Genomic DNA, 14,122 nt, shown 5'->3' on the forward strand with positions numbered 1-14,122 from the left:
GGGGCTCCCACCCGAGGACCGCAACTGCAATACTGGCCCGCCCACAGGCAGCAGTGCGGACACTTCGTCTGCCAACGAAGGGGAGAAGCCGGGAAGCGTTGACGACGTCGCCACCACGTCGTCTGAAACAGACACCAGTGACCTCGAGACGGTCTCTGCACAATCGTCACCCACCACGCAGCCCGCACGCCCGCTAGGCGGGCCCGGCCGCCAGGGTTCCTCTGTCGCGCCTAAAGCCCTTACTGGTGCCTCTGAGCAAGAAGCAGCGAGCCTCCTTGTCGCAAACCCACCCACTAACGTGCTGGCTCCAGTCACTCCCCTGGACTTGGAAGAAAGGAGCCAAGACCCCGCCCGAGAGGACTTGCCCATCGTGAGTCGCGGGTACTACGTGCTCCCTGAAGTCCGCGCTCAACCAAGCCTGATACCCCTCCCTGCGCCCTCCCCTGACCATGCGTTGCCCAGTCTCTGCCGAAACCGGGACCCGATTACAGCTCAGACCGCGACTGGCCGCGAACAGAGGACACGCTCGCGCTCGCGCTCGCGCCGACGCACAGGAGAGGGTGTTAAGAGCGACCCGAGAGAACGAGCGACGAGCGGAGAGACGAAGCAGCGACGGGCCGGGCTCGGCGCGAGGAGCAGCGACAGCGACGCCCCTCCGAAAGCGAAATCACAGAAGTTGGGCGAGCGCGCGGAAAGCGAAGGGGACCCGCCCCCTCAAGCCGGCGATTCCAGCGCCTAGTACGCCGACCCCACCCCAGATGGCAGCGCCCTTCCCCCACTGCGCTCCCTTCCTTCTCCCTCTGTGTCCCTTTCCCCTGGCGCGCCATGCACTCACCCTTTCGTAAACTCGCCCCCTCTCCCCTCCTAGCTCCGCTTTATGGCTGACCGGCTGCGTTTCGCCACCTGGAACGTACGCGGGTTCCGCGATAAGACGAAGCAAACCGCCGTCATCTCTTTGGCCAAGCTCCATGACATTGACCTGCTGTTCGTCCAAGAGGCGAATTTCCGTTCCCTCCTCGATGTCACCCTTTTTCGGAACCTTTGCCAGGTCGATGCCTTCTTTTCCTTGACGCGGGCCAAGTCATGCGGGGTCGGAGTCGTCTTCGTCTCTGGAAGGTTCAGGCAAAAGGCTCATTGCGTGTTTGGCGCCGACGGCCGTACGCTAATCCTGGACATCTTCATCGACGGTCGCAAAGTACGGCTCGTTAATGTGTACGCGCCAACAACGAGAACGGAAACGAACACCTTTTTTAGAGAGCTCGGCGAGTCCTTGCAAGCGCCCCTCCCGCATGTAGTCCTCGGCGACTTCAACTGCGTCGTCGACACTACAAGGGACATCAGGGGCCCAGGTCGCGGAGGCTCAGCCTACCACGCGAAAGACCTTGTCAGACTCCTTCGCCGACTGCGACTCTCGGATGCATGGGTTCTCCAGCATGATAACGCATTCGGTCCCACTCGCATGTCGAGGACCACCGCCAGTAGGCTCGACCGCGCCTACTTACCTGACCTTTTGTTACCTTCCCTTGAGGCGTGTGAGGTGCTCCCGTTGCCTCCTGCCTTGGCGGGCATTTCGGATCACGTCCCGTTGGTGACAACCGTGCGCGGGAAGCCCGGCCCCAGTCCAGCAAACGCGTCGTGGCGCCTAGATCCGGCTTTATTAAATGACCCGGTTTCCACCCCCCTGATGCAGCAACGCATTGAAGCCACAATCAGAGCGACCCCCCGAGTGACCCCGGCCGTCTGGGACGACCTCAAGGCGACCTGGAAGGCGCATTTACAACAAGAGGGCAGAGCGAGAAAAAAACGCATTACGGCTCAGATGAACGAGCTGCTGCGCAGGATGCGCATCGTCCAGAACGCCGAGTGTCTCACTTCCTGCACTCGCGACTATCTTGCCGCGCTTAAGGTACAGCATGCACGACTGCAACGAGCCATCACCGGCGAGAAGCGCGCGTTCCGAACCACCTCAGAGGGGCACCGGGAAGAGGACCTGCGCGAAGTAAGCGGCAACGGCTCAGTACGGATCCTACAAGTAAGGCGCCCAGACGGCACACTCACGGAAGACCCAGCAGAGATCGAGGCGACCTTTCGACGCCACTTCGAGACCGCTTTCCGCGAACCGGAGCCCATAACGACCTCATCGGAGCTACCGCACCGGTCAGAACTGTACCAATTCTTGAAACACCTCGATGAAGGTGAATGCCCGACCTTATGCGGCGCAGCGACGATGCAGGAATTGTGGGCCGCCATCCAGTCTATGCCACCGAACTCAGCTCCCGGCGCGGATGGCCTCACTGCAGGGTTTTATGCGACCTTTTTTAGTATCCTGAGCGAGCCGCTACTTGGCGTAATCAACAGCATTCTCGAAGGCCACGCGAAACCCGCCTCGTTTGCCATGGGGCGCGTGGTCCTGATACTTAAGGAAGGCTCACCACCGAACGACCCCACGTCATGGCGCCCTATCACGCTACTGAATGCGGATTACAAGATTGTCGCCTCTATTCTAAACAGCCGTTTAAAGACCTTTCTGCCGGACATCATCGCGCCGCACCAAACCTGCGCAGTTCCGGGCAGATCACTGTTTGCCAACCTGAACATGACTAGAGACGCCTTTCAGTACGCCACCGAGAAAAGAGTATCAGGAGCTTTTCTTTCCCTCGACCAGGCCAAGGCCTTCGACCGGGTCAGGCACGCCTACCTGTTCGAAACGCTCCGAGAGTTTGGCCTCCCGGCAGGGTTTGTTAACATCATCAAGCTCCTGTACTCGGACCTCAGGTGCCATGTGGTTGTGAACGGCTCCACTACGGACACCTTCCAGTACACGCGTGGGATCAGACAGGGATGCCCACTTGGCCCGACCCTGTTTGTGCTTTCCATAGAGCCCCTGCTCACGTCCGTAGCCGGTGACACGCGTATTCGGGGCCTCCCGCTCACAGGAACTGCGGAACTAAAGATCCTTGGTTATGCCGATGACATCTCCCTTTTCGTGAGGGACGCCAGTAGCCTCGACCGTTTTCGTCAGCTCTTCGCATTCTACGCGGCAGCGTCCGGAGCGCAGCTGAACGAGGAAAAGTGCAGGGCCCTTCGCTTCGGCAATTTCCCTGCGCATGCCATCGGCACCTTTCAAGCGGTCAACACAGTAAAGGTACTCGGGATATATTTTTCGAGCGAGGGAGTCGCACCGTCAACGTGGTCCCGCGTCCTTGAAAGGGCCGCTCAAATGGCAGAGCGTGCAGGCCTGCGAGACCTCTCGTTGCGCGAGAAAGCGCTGGCGGTTAAAACGAGTATTTGCGCACTTGCTTTGTACGCAAGTCGAGTAGCAGTGATGCCCGCAAGGACGATAAACCAGCTGTCCAAGCTCATCACGGCGTACTTGTGGGAAGGGAAACCGCCACCTTTAAAAAGACACCTCTTACACCTGGCAGTATCCGAAGGGGGTCTCGGCCTTCCACATGTACAGAGCGCAGGCAGAATTCTAGCCCTTAAAACCGCCCGAGCGCTCGCGCGCGCGAGCGATTACGTTGGCCACAACCTCCTCCTCTACTGGAGCGGTGCCAGGCACGACTGGCTGGACGCTGGCCGACACACCGGTCCATTTGCTGAAGCACCCGCGCCCTACTATAAAACGGCAGCGGCAACAATGCGCATGTTGGGGAATGAACTACCCGGCTGTGACGTAGACGAAGACCCGCCAGCACGCATCGTCGAGGCCATCACGATGAACCAGCTAAGCGATGTCGACCGAAAACGGGCCAAGCGCGCGCAGAGCGAACTTGGCTCCCTCCGTTGCGGCATCCCCCGCGAGGCGCACGATTTGCTCCTTAAAAAGGCCTGGCACGTCCTACCTACAAGACAGCGCCTTAACAAATTAGGCATAGTCCCGAATGCTAGCTGCCCCAACTGTCGCGTCGTGGAAACGCAGGAGCACGCGTTGTTTGAATGCGTCGCGGTGAAACCCGTGTGGCGCATGGTGGCCCACTCCTTCGGCATCCGCACCCCTCCCAACCACAAACGTAACAAAGGCGCCTTCGCCCAACTCGTGGTGATTTTCACAGTGTTGGTTTTATGGCAGAGGCGATCGCTTGCGGAAGCGCGCAGGAAACCAGTACGAGCCGCGTTTCCGGCAGTCTCGAGGATCCGAAGGCTGCTGTGGGCCTATCTATCGGCCGAACTCGAAGCCAGCAGCGAGGAAAAGTTCCTCCGCCGCTGGCATACGAAATTTTTCTTCCTCAGGGACGGCAAGCTAGCCGCCCCAATCACTCCCTTCTAACCCCCCCCCCCCCTCCGGCTCCAACACCTTATGTTTAAGTTGTGCGTTCTACATGCATCCCATGTGTCAATCTTTTGAGGTGTAACTCAGACCTTGTTGTGTACCCCCCCCCTCCCCCCCAGCGTCTATATTCATTCGTGGGGAAACTGATATCCATTGCTCATCTTGTTTTCCGGCATTGTATATATGTATATAGCCCGCGTGTTTTTTTCGTTTCTCTGTACGCCTTGTTTACTCACCTTTGTATATACACACATCCGTTGTTCAATGTTACTCTGTTTTTTTTCTGTGCTATAAGTAACTCATGTTTTTGATGTAGTTATCAGCCGATTACCCGGCGGTGCATACTGTACTGTTTTTTTTGTTTCATGCGTTGAGAGTTGAATAAACTTCTCCTTGTGTAGTCGTGTGGCTTGACCGCCCTGCACTTTCGATCTTCGTGGAAGCAACCGGAACCCGCCCGGTTACAGCGGCGTCTTTATCCCTTCCCTCACCCAGCCCTATCCACGGCTACCACTGCTCTTGGGTGCCTGCTGCCTGCTGTTGCTGCCCGGATTGCTGCCTGCCTGCCTGGTGTTTCGCTGCCATCACCGCCTGGTCCTGCTCGCCTGGTTTCGGCGCTCGCTTCGCCGCCTGCTGCCTGGGTCCGCTCTCCTCCTCGCCGCCTGCCCAGCGGCGCTTGCTCGTCGCTGGCCTCGCCGCCCGCTCCGCTGCTTGCTCCCGCCTGCTGCCTGCTCGCCGCCTGCCCGCTCGCCGCCTGCCTAGCGGCGCTTGCTCGCCGCTACCGCCCGGGGCCGCCTGCTTGCCCCCTGCTCCCGCCTGCTGCTCCGGCGCCTCGCCAGCTATGTGGTCGCCCTGCTGGCCTCCCTGCCGCTGCTCCCGGAGACTCTCCCTGACCAGCGGTGGTCGCCGCGTCCCATGAGGCCGTCCTGATCTTCTGGCCACCCCGCTTAGCGGGGCCGCTGGAACATGGCCTCCGGGGGCAACCCTGCTCCCGACGACAGCGAGGACGATGGCGACCCTCCCGTCCAGGAGCGCCAGCCTGAGCGTGAGGGTACCACCCTCACGCTCTTCTTTCCACTCCCGGCGACGTTCCTATGCTGCGAGGAGGGCTGCGCGACCGCCTACAACCCAGAGGTGTGGACGTCGCGCCGCCAGTCGCTGCAGCGGCACCTCGAAGGGGAGCATGGCGTGCGCATAACCCGGACGGTATACAACTGCACCATTTGCGGCGCTACGCTGGGGAAACGGCCGACAACGCATGGCTGCCTGGTGAACCTTCCAGCTGCTGCCCCTCCCCCCCCTCACCGGCACCACTGCCCGACCTGCTCGAGCTCCTTCACGTCAAGGAAGGGGCTCTACAATCATGAGCAACGGCACCGTAGGGAGGAGGCACTTTTGGCCCGGCAGAACGCTACTGCCGGTCCACCACCAGCAGCCGCTGTGGCCGGTCCTTCAGGAGAGTCCTGCCGTGCAGGGGACACCAGGACGCCACCTCATCAGCCTCCACCTGGACCGGCTACACCCCCACATCCCCCCCTTTTGTCGGCGGTTTCCCCCACGCAGGCTGAAGGCGAGCTGACGGCGGACCAATGCCCCCCTGCCCCAAGCACCGTGACCGGGCCTCCCTCACAGGAGGTCACATCTGCTCCTATGGATGGAGATGGGGCCCTGGGGGAGCTTCCACTCGGAGCGACGCCCGACTCTGCGGACGACGACGGCACGAAGAGCGCGCCTGTACACCAGGCGGACAATACGGGTGACGACCAGCCGGGTGATGACTCCAACCAGGCAGTACCGGCAGGCGATGACGTCAGCTCCTCGGAGGAGTACGCCAGCCCAGCTGTGGACGACACCGAGGAGCCAGCTAACCAGCAGATGGGGCGCGTCGTCGAGTTGTCGGCGCCTACCGAGCAGGCGACGACACTCGCAAACAACTTTGGCGAAGCGGGGCGAGAACCCGCCGAACCGACAGCGCCCCATGGTGACGTCACCGGCAGCAACTACGGTACACAGGACGAGGCAGCTGACACCCTGGGGCCCGAGAGTGCCTGGTTCCTGGCGGAGGTGACGGCAGAGCTACGAGACCTTGGCCGGAGCCCTGTGTCGGAGGAGCAATGGGCGCGGTTCGAGCCCATCTTGGACCGCGCTGAGGCAGCCATCGTTGACCATCTTCGGCTGCCCTGTCGGGGCTCACGCCAAACACCACCTCGGCGTGAGATAAACCCCGACAATGCTTCTCTCATACAGGGACTTTACAGGAGAAACCGGCGACGGGCTGTCCGCCTCATCGCGGAGGGCCCGTCCGAGCTCTGCCCCATCAACCCAGGCACCCTTCAAGGCCACTTCACTGAACTCTGGGCCCCGGTAGCCGTGGATACAACGCTCCTCAGGTCACGAGCCCCCACAACAGAGGAGATGGACACGTGCCCCTTCCTGCCAGACGAAGTCGCAGCCAAGCTCCGAAGGTGCGAAAGCACAGCTCCTGGGGAGGACCGTCTGACCTACCACCACTGGAGGCAGGTGGATCCTGACGGGCGGTTCCTGGCGGCGGTGTTCAACATCTGTCTCTTACACCGCCGCACACCCCAGAGCTGGAAATCATCGAGGACGATCCTGATTTACAAGAAAGGCGACCGCGAGGATCCTACAAACTGGCGACCCATTGCCCTTGGTCGAACGATCGCCAAACTGTACGCCGGGTGTCTCACGACCCGGCTGCAGCGGTGGTTGGGCGACCATGCGGTCTTGTCCAGGTGTCAGAAGGGCTTCCTGCCGTACGATGGGGTGTTTGAACACAACTTCGTGCTGCAGGGACGCCTGGATGACGCCAGGACAAAAGGTGGGGAGCTGTGCGTAGGTTTCCTCGACTACGCCAATGCCTTTGGCTCGGTCGCCCATCAGGCCCTCGTTGAGGCTGTCCGCGGCGCCGGCGCAGGGGAGACCTTCGCGGAGATCGTGGAGGAGCTCTACCGCGCCAACACCACCTGCGTCGTGGCAGCAGCTGGCACCACGGAGCCTATCCCCATCAGAGCTGGCCTGAGGCAGGGATGTCCACTGAGCGGCCTGCTATTCAACTTGGTGGTGGATCCAGTCATCAGGGCAGTGCAGGGAGGCGATAAGCAGCACAACATCCTTGCTTACGCCGATGATCTGACTCTGCTCGCTGCGGACCCCACCACCTTGCAGCGCCGTCTCAACGTCGTGACAGCCCTCTCGGACCGGCTGGGACTGCGACTCAAGCCCGCCAAGTGCCGCACCCTCCACCTATCCGGGCGCTATCCGGTGGGCACACGGCCCACCACTTTCACCGTTGGAGGCGTCCCGGTTCCGGCACTGGCGGACTACGAGGGGCATCGTTTCCTGGGGCGACCTGTGGGCTTTCGGGTCCTCCCGGACCAAACGACCGTCGACGAGGCCATCCACCTGGGCAGGAAGCTACTCTCCTCAATGCTCACCCCGTGGCAGAGGCTGGATGCAATTAAAACTTTTTTATATCCAGCTCTCAACTTCGCCATGCGGGTGGGCCTCGCCAGCAAGGGAGAGTGGCAGCGTCTGGATGACGAGCTCCGCCCCCTCATCAAGAAGACCCTGTACGTTCCGGCCAGAGCATCTAACGACTACGTGTACGGGAGCGCACGGGCCGGCACTGCAGGGATCCCTTTGGCGGCGGAGCTGAGTGACATCTGCCGGGTGGACGGGGCCTTCAAGCTCCTGACGTCGACGGACTCGGAGGTTCGGGAGCGGGCAAGGGAGGCGCTGCACCAGGTGGTCTCCAGGCGGCTCCGACGCGAGGCTGACGACGAGGACATCGAGGCCTACCTCTCGGGCGACACGGAGGGCGACTTCAGACAGACCCCATCTCAACTTCAGTCTGTCTGGACGGAGGCCCGCAAAGCCTCCCGTCGCCTAACTGTCGCCTGGGAGCTACAAGACCAGGGCGCCCGCATCACCTGCGGGGAGGCCACGGTGTCCGCGCGGAACCGGAACAAGCTGGTGAAAACTCTCCGGGCCATCCTCAGCCAGAACCGGGACCGTTCCCTCGAGGCGAAGCCAAACCAGGGCAAGGCGATGGCGTGTGTAGCGGCGGACCCCGCTAACTCCCACTTCATGCGGACCGGTCGCTACACCAGGTTCAAGGAGTGGCGCTTCATTCATCGAGCCCGGCTTAATCTCCTCCCCCTCAATGGCACACGTACCTGGGTACCTGCAGCAGATAAACGGTGCCGACGCTGCGGGTACAGGGAGGAGACGCTACCACACGTACTCTGCCATTGTATGCGGCAGAGCCGGGCAATGACGGAGCGCCACAACGCCATCGTCGCACGTATCAAGAAGGCTGCCCTGGGAAGGTTCACCGTCATCGGGGAGAACCAACAGGTCGGACTTCCCGGCCTGCGCCCTGACCTGGTCCTGGCACGAGGCGAGGAAGCCTTGATCCTGGACGTCTGCTGCCCTTTCGACAACAGACTGCAGGCGTTCCAGGAAGCCCGGAGGCTTAAGGAGGACAAGTACGCCCCCTTACAGCGACATCTCCTCCGACGGTTCCAGCACGTCTCCGTCGAAGCCATCGTCGTCGGCTGCCTGGGGTCGTGGGATCCGGCTAACGATCGTGTCACGCGCAGACTGTGTTCCAAGAACTATCTGCGAACAATGAAACGCTTGTGCGTCAGTGACACGATCGCGGCTTCCACGGACATTTATCGCCACTATATCGGTTTACAGTGACATTGTATAGCCAAAGTTTTTAGAGTTGCGATTTTTTCATGTTTTTAGACTTATACACCTCTACAGTTTTACCGTTTTTAACGTATTTGTTCTAACCGTTTTTAACCCTTTCGTTACCGGATTTTAACTTTTACACTTATACTAAGTTTTCTCTTTGAGTTTTTTCCTAACCATTATGATGTTTTTGTACGTGAAAATTGAATAAAAAGTCTGTTCTTATCAGCTTAATATCTGATACGGATCCTATTTGGATCCAAGATATTAAACTTATTTTTGTGATGCGGCGGAGTGCTTGAAGCTTGCTTCACCTCCGCCACGGGTTGGCCCGGTATTGCACTACCTCCGGGATCGGCCCACTCACCCCCTGCGGGGTGAGTTCGACAATAAATTCAATGATAGAAGGAGTGTTCGGATTTACCCATGATACCGGGGTAAACGGCTTGGGTGCGTCGAGTGTCCGAGACGGTGGCGGCACGCCGCCCCGGCTGACGCGGTATTCGCGTGCAGGGAGTGCGCTAGCTGTGTTTACACTTACGATTGCTCTGGGAAAATAAATGTTTCCGTGTGTATTTCATATATGGAGGGTCTCTTTTATTTTGTTATGTTCACACGTACATACTCAAGTTTCTTATTTTTTTTAACGTTCCTACTCATATTAATAAAACTATTGAGGAAATTATCATTACTGTTTCGGAGGAAAGCTAGAAGTGTGTATACGATGTGTATGCATGTGCGATGTGTATGTATGTATGTGTGTAGAAGTGTGTATGTATGTGCCAAGCTATTTCCGCTTTTCGAATTCACCCGTTTCGCAACGAAAAATAAAAAAAGCCTCTAGAAAATGGGGTTTGGTTGGTGTTTCTGTTTACAGTTGCAGTGGCAAGCGAAGGCATTTTTATTTCACATCTTCACGCGGCGTCTGAACCTGAAGACGCGTGCTCTCGCCACGTCTACGCATCTACACTATTCCCCATCACAAATTAAAATCGCAAAGAACGCCACAGGACCCACTCCGCACACACCTGCTGTACGGTGGAGCGGCAAAGCCCCGATGTGCTTTTCCTATGTCCACTGACCTTTGGGGTTTGACGTCCCAAAACCACCATATGATTATGGGAAAATTTCGACCACCTGGGGTTCTTTCACGTGCACCCTAATCTGAGCACAGGGAAATGCAGCCGCCGCGGCCGGGATTCGATCCCACCACCTGCGGGTCAGCAGCCGAGTACCTTACGGCCATCAGACCACCACGGCGGGCATCGCCTTGTTGATCAAACACTTCATTTCTGAACACCATCTCATACCAGCTCATCCACCGTTGGCTCTCGTTAATTACAACGAACATCCTCGCACGCTCACCTCAATGGAATTGCCAGTTGCTGGAAGTTCCAAGAAAATTGCGCACTAGACGTTCGGACGCACCACGCACGTACCTGAAGCGACGTGGACCCCAGGACGCGTGAGATCACGCCCCGGGCGCGCTTTGCCTCCGTACCCACTCGTCACTCCTCACAGCTTCACTAAGCCGAGTATGTAGAAGTCGAAGAAGCAGAACAACAAACCAGCCAATCCCCCACAGTGGGTGTGAGCCACAAGTGAAGGTCAACAAAAACAAGCAACACCAGCGAGCGCAGTGACGAAGCTATCGTAATGGGGCGAAATAATCCACGAATATGGCTGCACGTTGACGCACGGTCGCATTTGTGCAACCACCCGTGTCTCCCGAAGACCGTCTGTCGCGCGTCTTCGACGAAAAGCGCAGGCGAGTACTTCTCCACTGATTTCCGCGACCACTTCACGACCGCCTTCGGCCGCCTCATGTCCGTCCGGCACGATCGACGGAGCGCCGCACCAGCGCCTCGTACACGCCACCATAGCACTCCTACCCCTCGGAATCAGCAAAACTCGGACGTTTTCGACCACGACAGACAGAACCTGCCGGCCCGTTGAACGCTTGAACGACATCGCAGCGTCAAGTCGCACACTCACGTTCCGTCACCCTCTGCCACATGATCCTTCATTCACCGGCTTCACAACCCACGCGGTAGACGTTTCGCACGCATTCCCGGGTCTGCCTTTCACGGCAGGACCTTCGTCGACCTCGGTGCGGTGTTCCGCCACGTCGGAACTTGCAAGGCATATGTTGAGCGTGCTGAAGCAGCCAAAGGCACCACCTTTTTGCCGATGATTGTGGGCGTCGTTGCAGAGGCGTTGCTTGGGCAGCCGGCGTAGAAGCCATGTTGGATGGGTGACGTATTCACATTTTGCACAGTCATTTTTTGTTTTTTTTTTTCCTTCCTTCCAGACTTTGGTGCTCGAGTTGGACATGTACACTATGCATCAGTTTTTAAAACAAATGCTGTAGCATCCCTCGCGACATGCCTGATAATGTTCGCCAGCAAGCATTTGGTGTGACGTCATGGGCGCATAGAGAGTACGCATGCAAGCAAGCACGCGTGGCTTCGACCTCTGGGAAAAAGAAGGTTTCAGTTTTAACATGTTTGTAAGCGAAACTAGAAACTTCAAGCGGACTGGGGATAAAAGCAATGCCGTGAAGCCAGCGCTGCCGCTGTCGGTGCACAATGCTGGTTGTGCATGGGTGGACGTCGGAATTGCTTTGCTACTGTTTGCCCGGCTTTTGGCCAGAACTAAGTACGAGGTGTGAAAGAATGGATTTTAATTACGTGCTAATGAATTGCATCGCTTCTCGGCCTTTTGGCTAAGATCAAAGTGTCGAGTTAGCTGTTTTTTACGAGCCCTCGCGCGAGTCCCGGGGTCACGTCACGTCGGCGTCGGCCCCCGGGCCCTCTCGGAGTTCGAGCCCCAGAACCAGTGCAAGCCCTTCGCCGCCGCAGCCTCGTGCACGCGGCTGCCACCCTTGGGTTTCGGGCCTTCCCGCCCAGAGACCCTCTACATGCCAGGTCGAGCCAGGCCCCCGGTCCGCCCCTGCTGCCCCGGAGCTCCTAGCGGCGACCCCTGCCATCACCAGACCCCAAGCGGCCCCCGCCTCAGCTGAGCCGCTGCCTACCAGTGTGCAGCTTGACTGCACGTCACGAGTCGTCCCAGAGCCTCGCCCCCCCCGGCGGCTTGCGGGATCCGCCCACCAGTATGGCCATGCCAGTTGAGCTCCCGGTGAGGGAGAATTGTTTCATGTTTTCCGCGCCCGAGGGCGATGTCTCTGTTGACGATCTGATTGATGCAGTAGAATTAACCGCTGGTGATGATAGTGTATTCGTGCTTCAGCACATGGGGGGCGCAAAGTTCCTTGTGTGTACTCGCAATGCTAGTCAGGCGACGAGCCTAATGGTGGCGGAGGGTTTCACGGTGAATGGGGTGAAGGTGCCGGTCGAGGCAGTCGGGCCGCCGGTGACGTACGTGAACGTCTACCGCTACCCGGCTTTCTTGTCTGATGAGGCCCTTAGTAATGCTCTTGCCCCTTTCGGCAAAATTAAGAGCATTTCCTTCGCCACCTTGGCGACTCGCCAGACTAAGCTAAATGGTGTGAGGCTAGTCAAAATAGAAATGTCCCGGCCTGTTCCTAATTTCATGACAATAGCGGGGCACAAAGTCATGTGTGAATACCGTGGGATGCGTCGCGTGTGCGCCCGCTGCGGCGAGGTCGGACATATGGCGACCGCATGTTCTGCCGCGTACTGCAGACGGTGTGGCATTTTTGGCCACGATACGGAGGGCTGCGAGGCCGAATGTAAACGCTGTGGCGGCCACCACGGGACGCGCGAGTGTTTTCGGAGGCGCTCTTACGCGTCTGCCGCCCGCGGTTTCCCCACACTGACTGATACCACCCCCTCACTTGTACATGTAAGCGGCCCTGCCGTATCGAAGGCCGCCAGTGCCCCACGCCTACAGGTGCTTTCGCCAAGGACTGCACCTCGCACCATTGGGAAGGGGCTCCCACCCGAGGACCGCAACTGCAATACTGGCCCGCCCACAGGCAGCAGTGCGGACACTTCGTCTGCCAACGAAGGGGAGAAGCCGGGAAGCGTTGACGACGTCGCCACCACGTCGTCTGAAACAGACACCAGTGACCTCGAGACGGTCTCTGCACAATCGTCACCCACCACGCAGCCCGCACGCCCGCTAGGCGGGCCCGGCCGCCAGGGTTCCTCTGTCGCGCCTAAAGCCCTTACTGGTGCCTCTGAGCAAGAAGCAGCGAGCCTCCTTGTCGCAAACCCACCCACTAACGTGCTGGCTCCAGTCACTCCCCTGGACTTGGAAGAAAGGAGCCAAGACCCCGCCCGAGAGGACTTGCCCATCGTGAGTCGCGGGTACTACGTGCTCCCTGAAGTCCGCGCTCAACCAAGCCTGATACCCCTCCCTGCGCCCTCCTCTGACCATGCGTTGCCCAGTCTCTGCCGAAACCGGGACCCGATTACAGCTCAGACCGCGACTGGCCGCGAACAGAGGACACGCTCGCGCTCGCGCTCGCGCCGACGCACAGGAGAGGGTGTTAAGAGCGACCCGAGAGAACGAGCGACGAGCGGAGAGACGAAGCAGCGACGGGCCGGGCTCGGCGCGAGGAGCAGCGACAGCGACGCCCCTCCGAAAGCGAAATCACAGAAGTTGGGCGAGCGCGCGGAAAGCGAAGGGGACCCGCCCCCTCAAGCCGGCGATTCCAGCGCCTAGTACGCCGACCCCACCCCAGATGGCAGCGCCCTTCCCCCACTGCGCTCCCTTCCTTCTCCCTCTGTGTCCCTTTCCCCTGGCGCGCCATGCACTCACCCTTTCGTAAACTCGCCCCCTCTCCCCTCCTAGCTCCGCTTTATGGCTGACCGGCTGCGTTTCGCCACCTGGAACGTACGCGGGTTCCGCGATAAGACGAAGCAAACCGCCGTCATCTCTTTGGCCAAGCTCCATGACATTGACCTGCTGTTCGTCCAAGAGGCGAATTTCCGTTCCCTCCTCGATGTCACCCTTTTTCGGAACCTTTGCCAGGTCGATGCCTTCTTTTCCTTGACGCGGGCCAAGTCATGCGGGGTCGGAGTCGTCTTCGTCTCTGGAAGGTTCAGGCAAAAGGCTCATTGCGTGTTTGGCGCCGACGGCCGTACGCTAATCCTGGACATCTTCATCGACGGTCGCAAAGTACGGCTCGTTAATGTGTACGCG

At 59.2% G+C, this 14,122-nt stretch overlaps 1 protein-coding gene and 1 non-coding gene across 2 annotated transcripts; both read left to right on the forward strand.

Annotated features, from left to right (window-relative positions):
• Positions 1-6,973: 6,973 nt before the first annotated feature.
• LOC142765128 (uncharacterized) lies at positions 6,974-12,014 on the forward strand. Its single transcript, XM_075865699.1, has 2 exons — positions 6,974-8,934; positions 11,723-12,014. Exons 1-2 carry the CDS (start codon positions 7,721-7,723, stop codon positions 12,012-12,014), a joined length of 1,506 nt encoding a protein of 501 aa, XP_075721814.1. The 5' UTR covers positions 6,974-7,720.
• LOC142766327 (U2 spliceosomal RNA) lies at positions 9,177-9,360 on the forward strand. The gene has a single exon (XR_012884498.1). It is a non-coding gene; the product is annotated as a U2 spliceosomal RNA (small nuclear RNA).
• Positions 12,015-14,122: the final 2,108 nt, after the last annotated feature.

Source organism: Rhipicephalus microplus, chromosome 6, assembly GCF_043290135.1.
Source record: "Rhipicephalus microplus isolate Deutch F79 chromosome 6, USDA_Rmic, whole genome shotgun sequence".
NCBI lineage: Eukaryota > Metazoa > Arthropoda > Arachnida > Ixodida > Ixodidae > Rhipicephalus > Rhipicephalus microplus.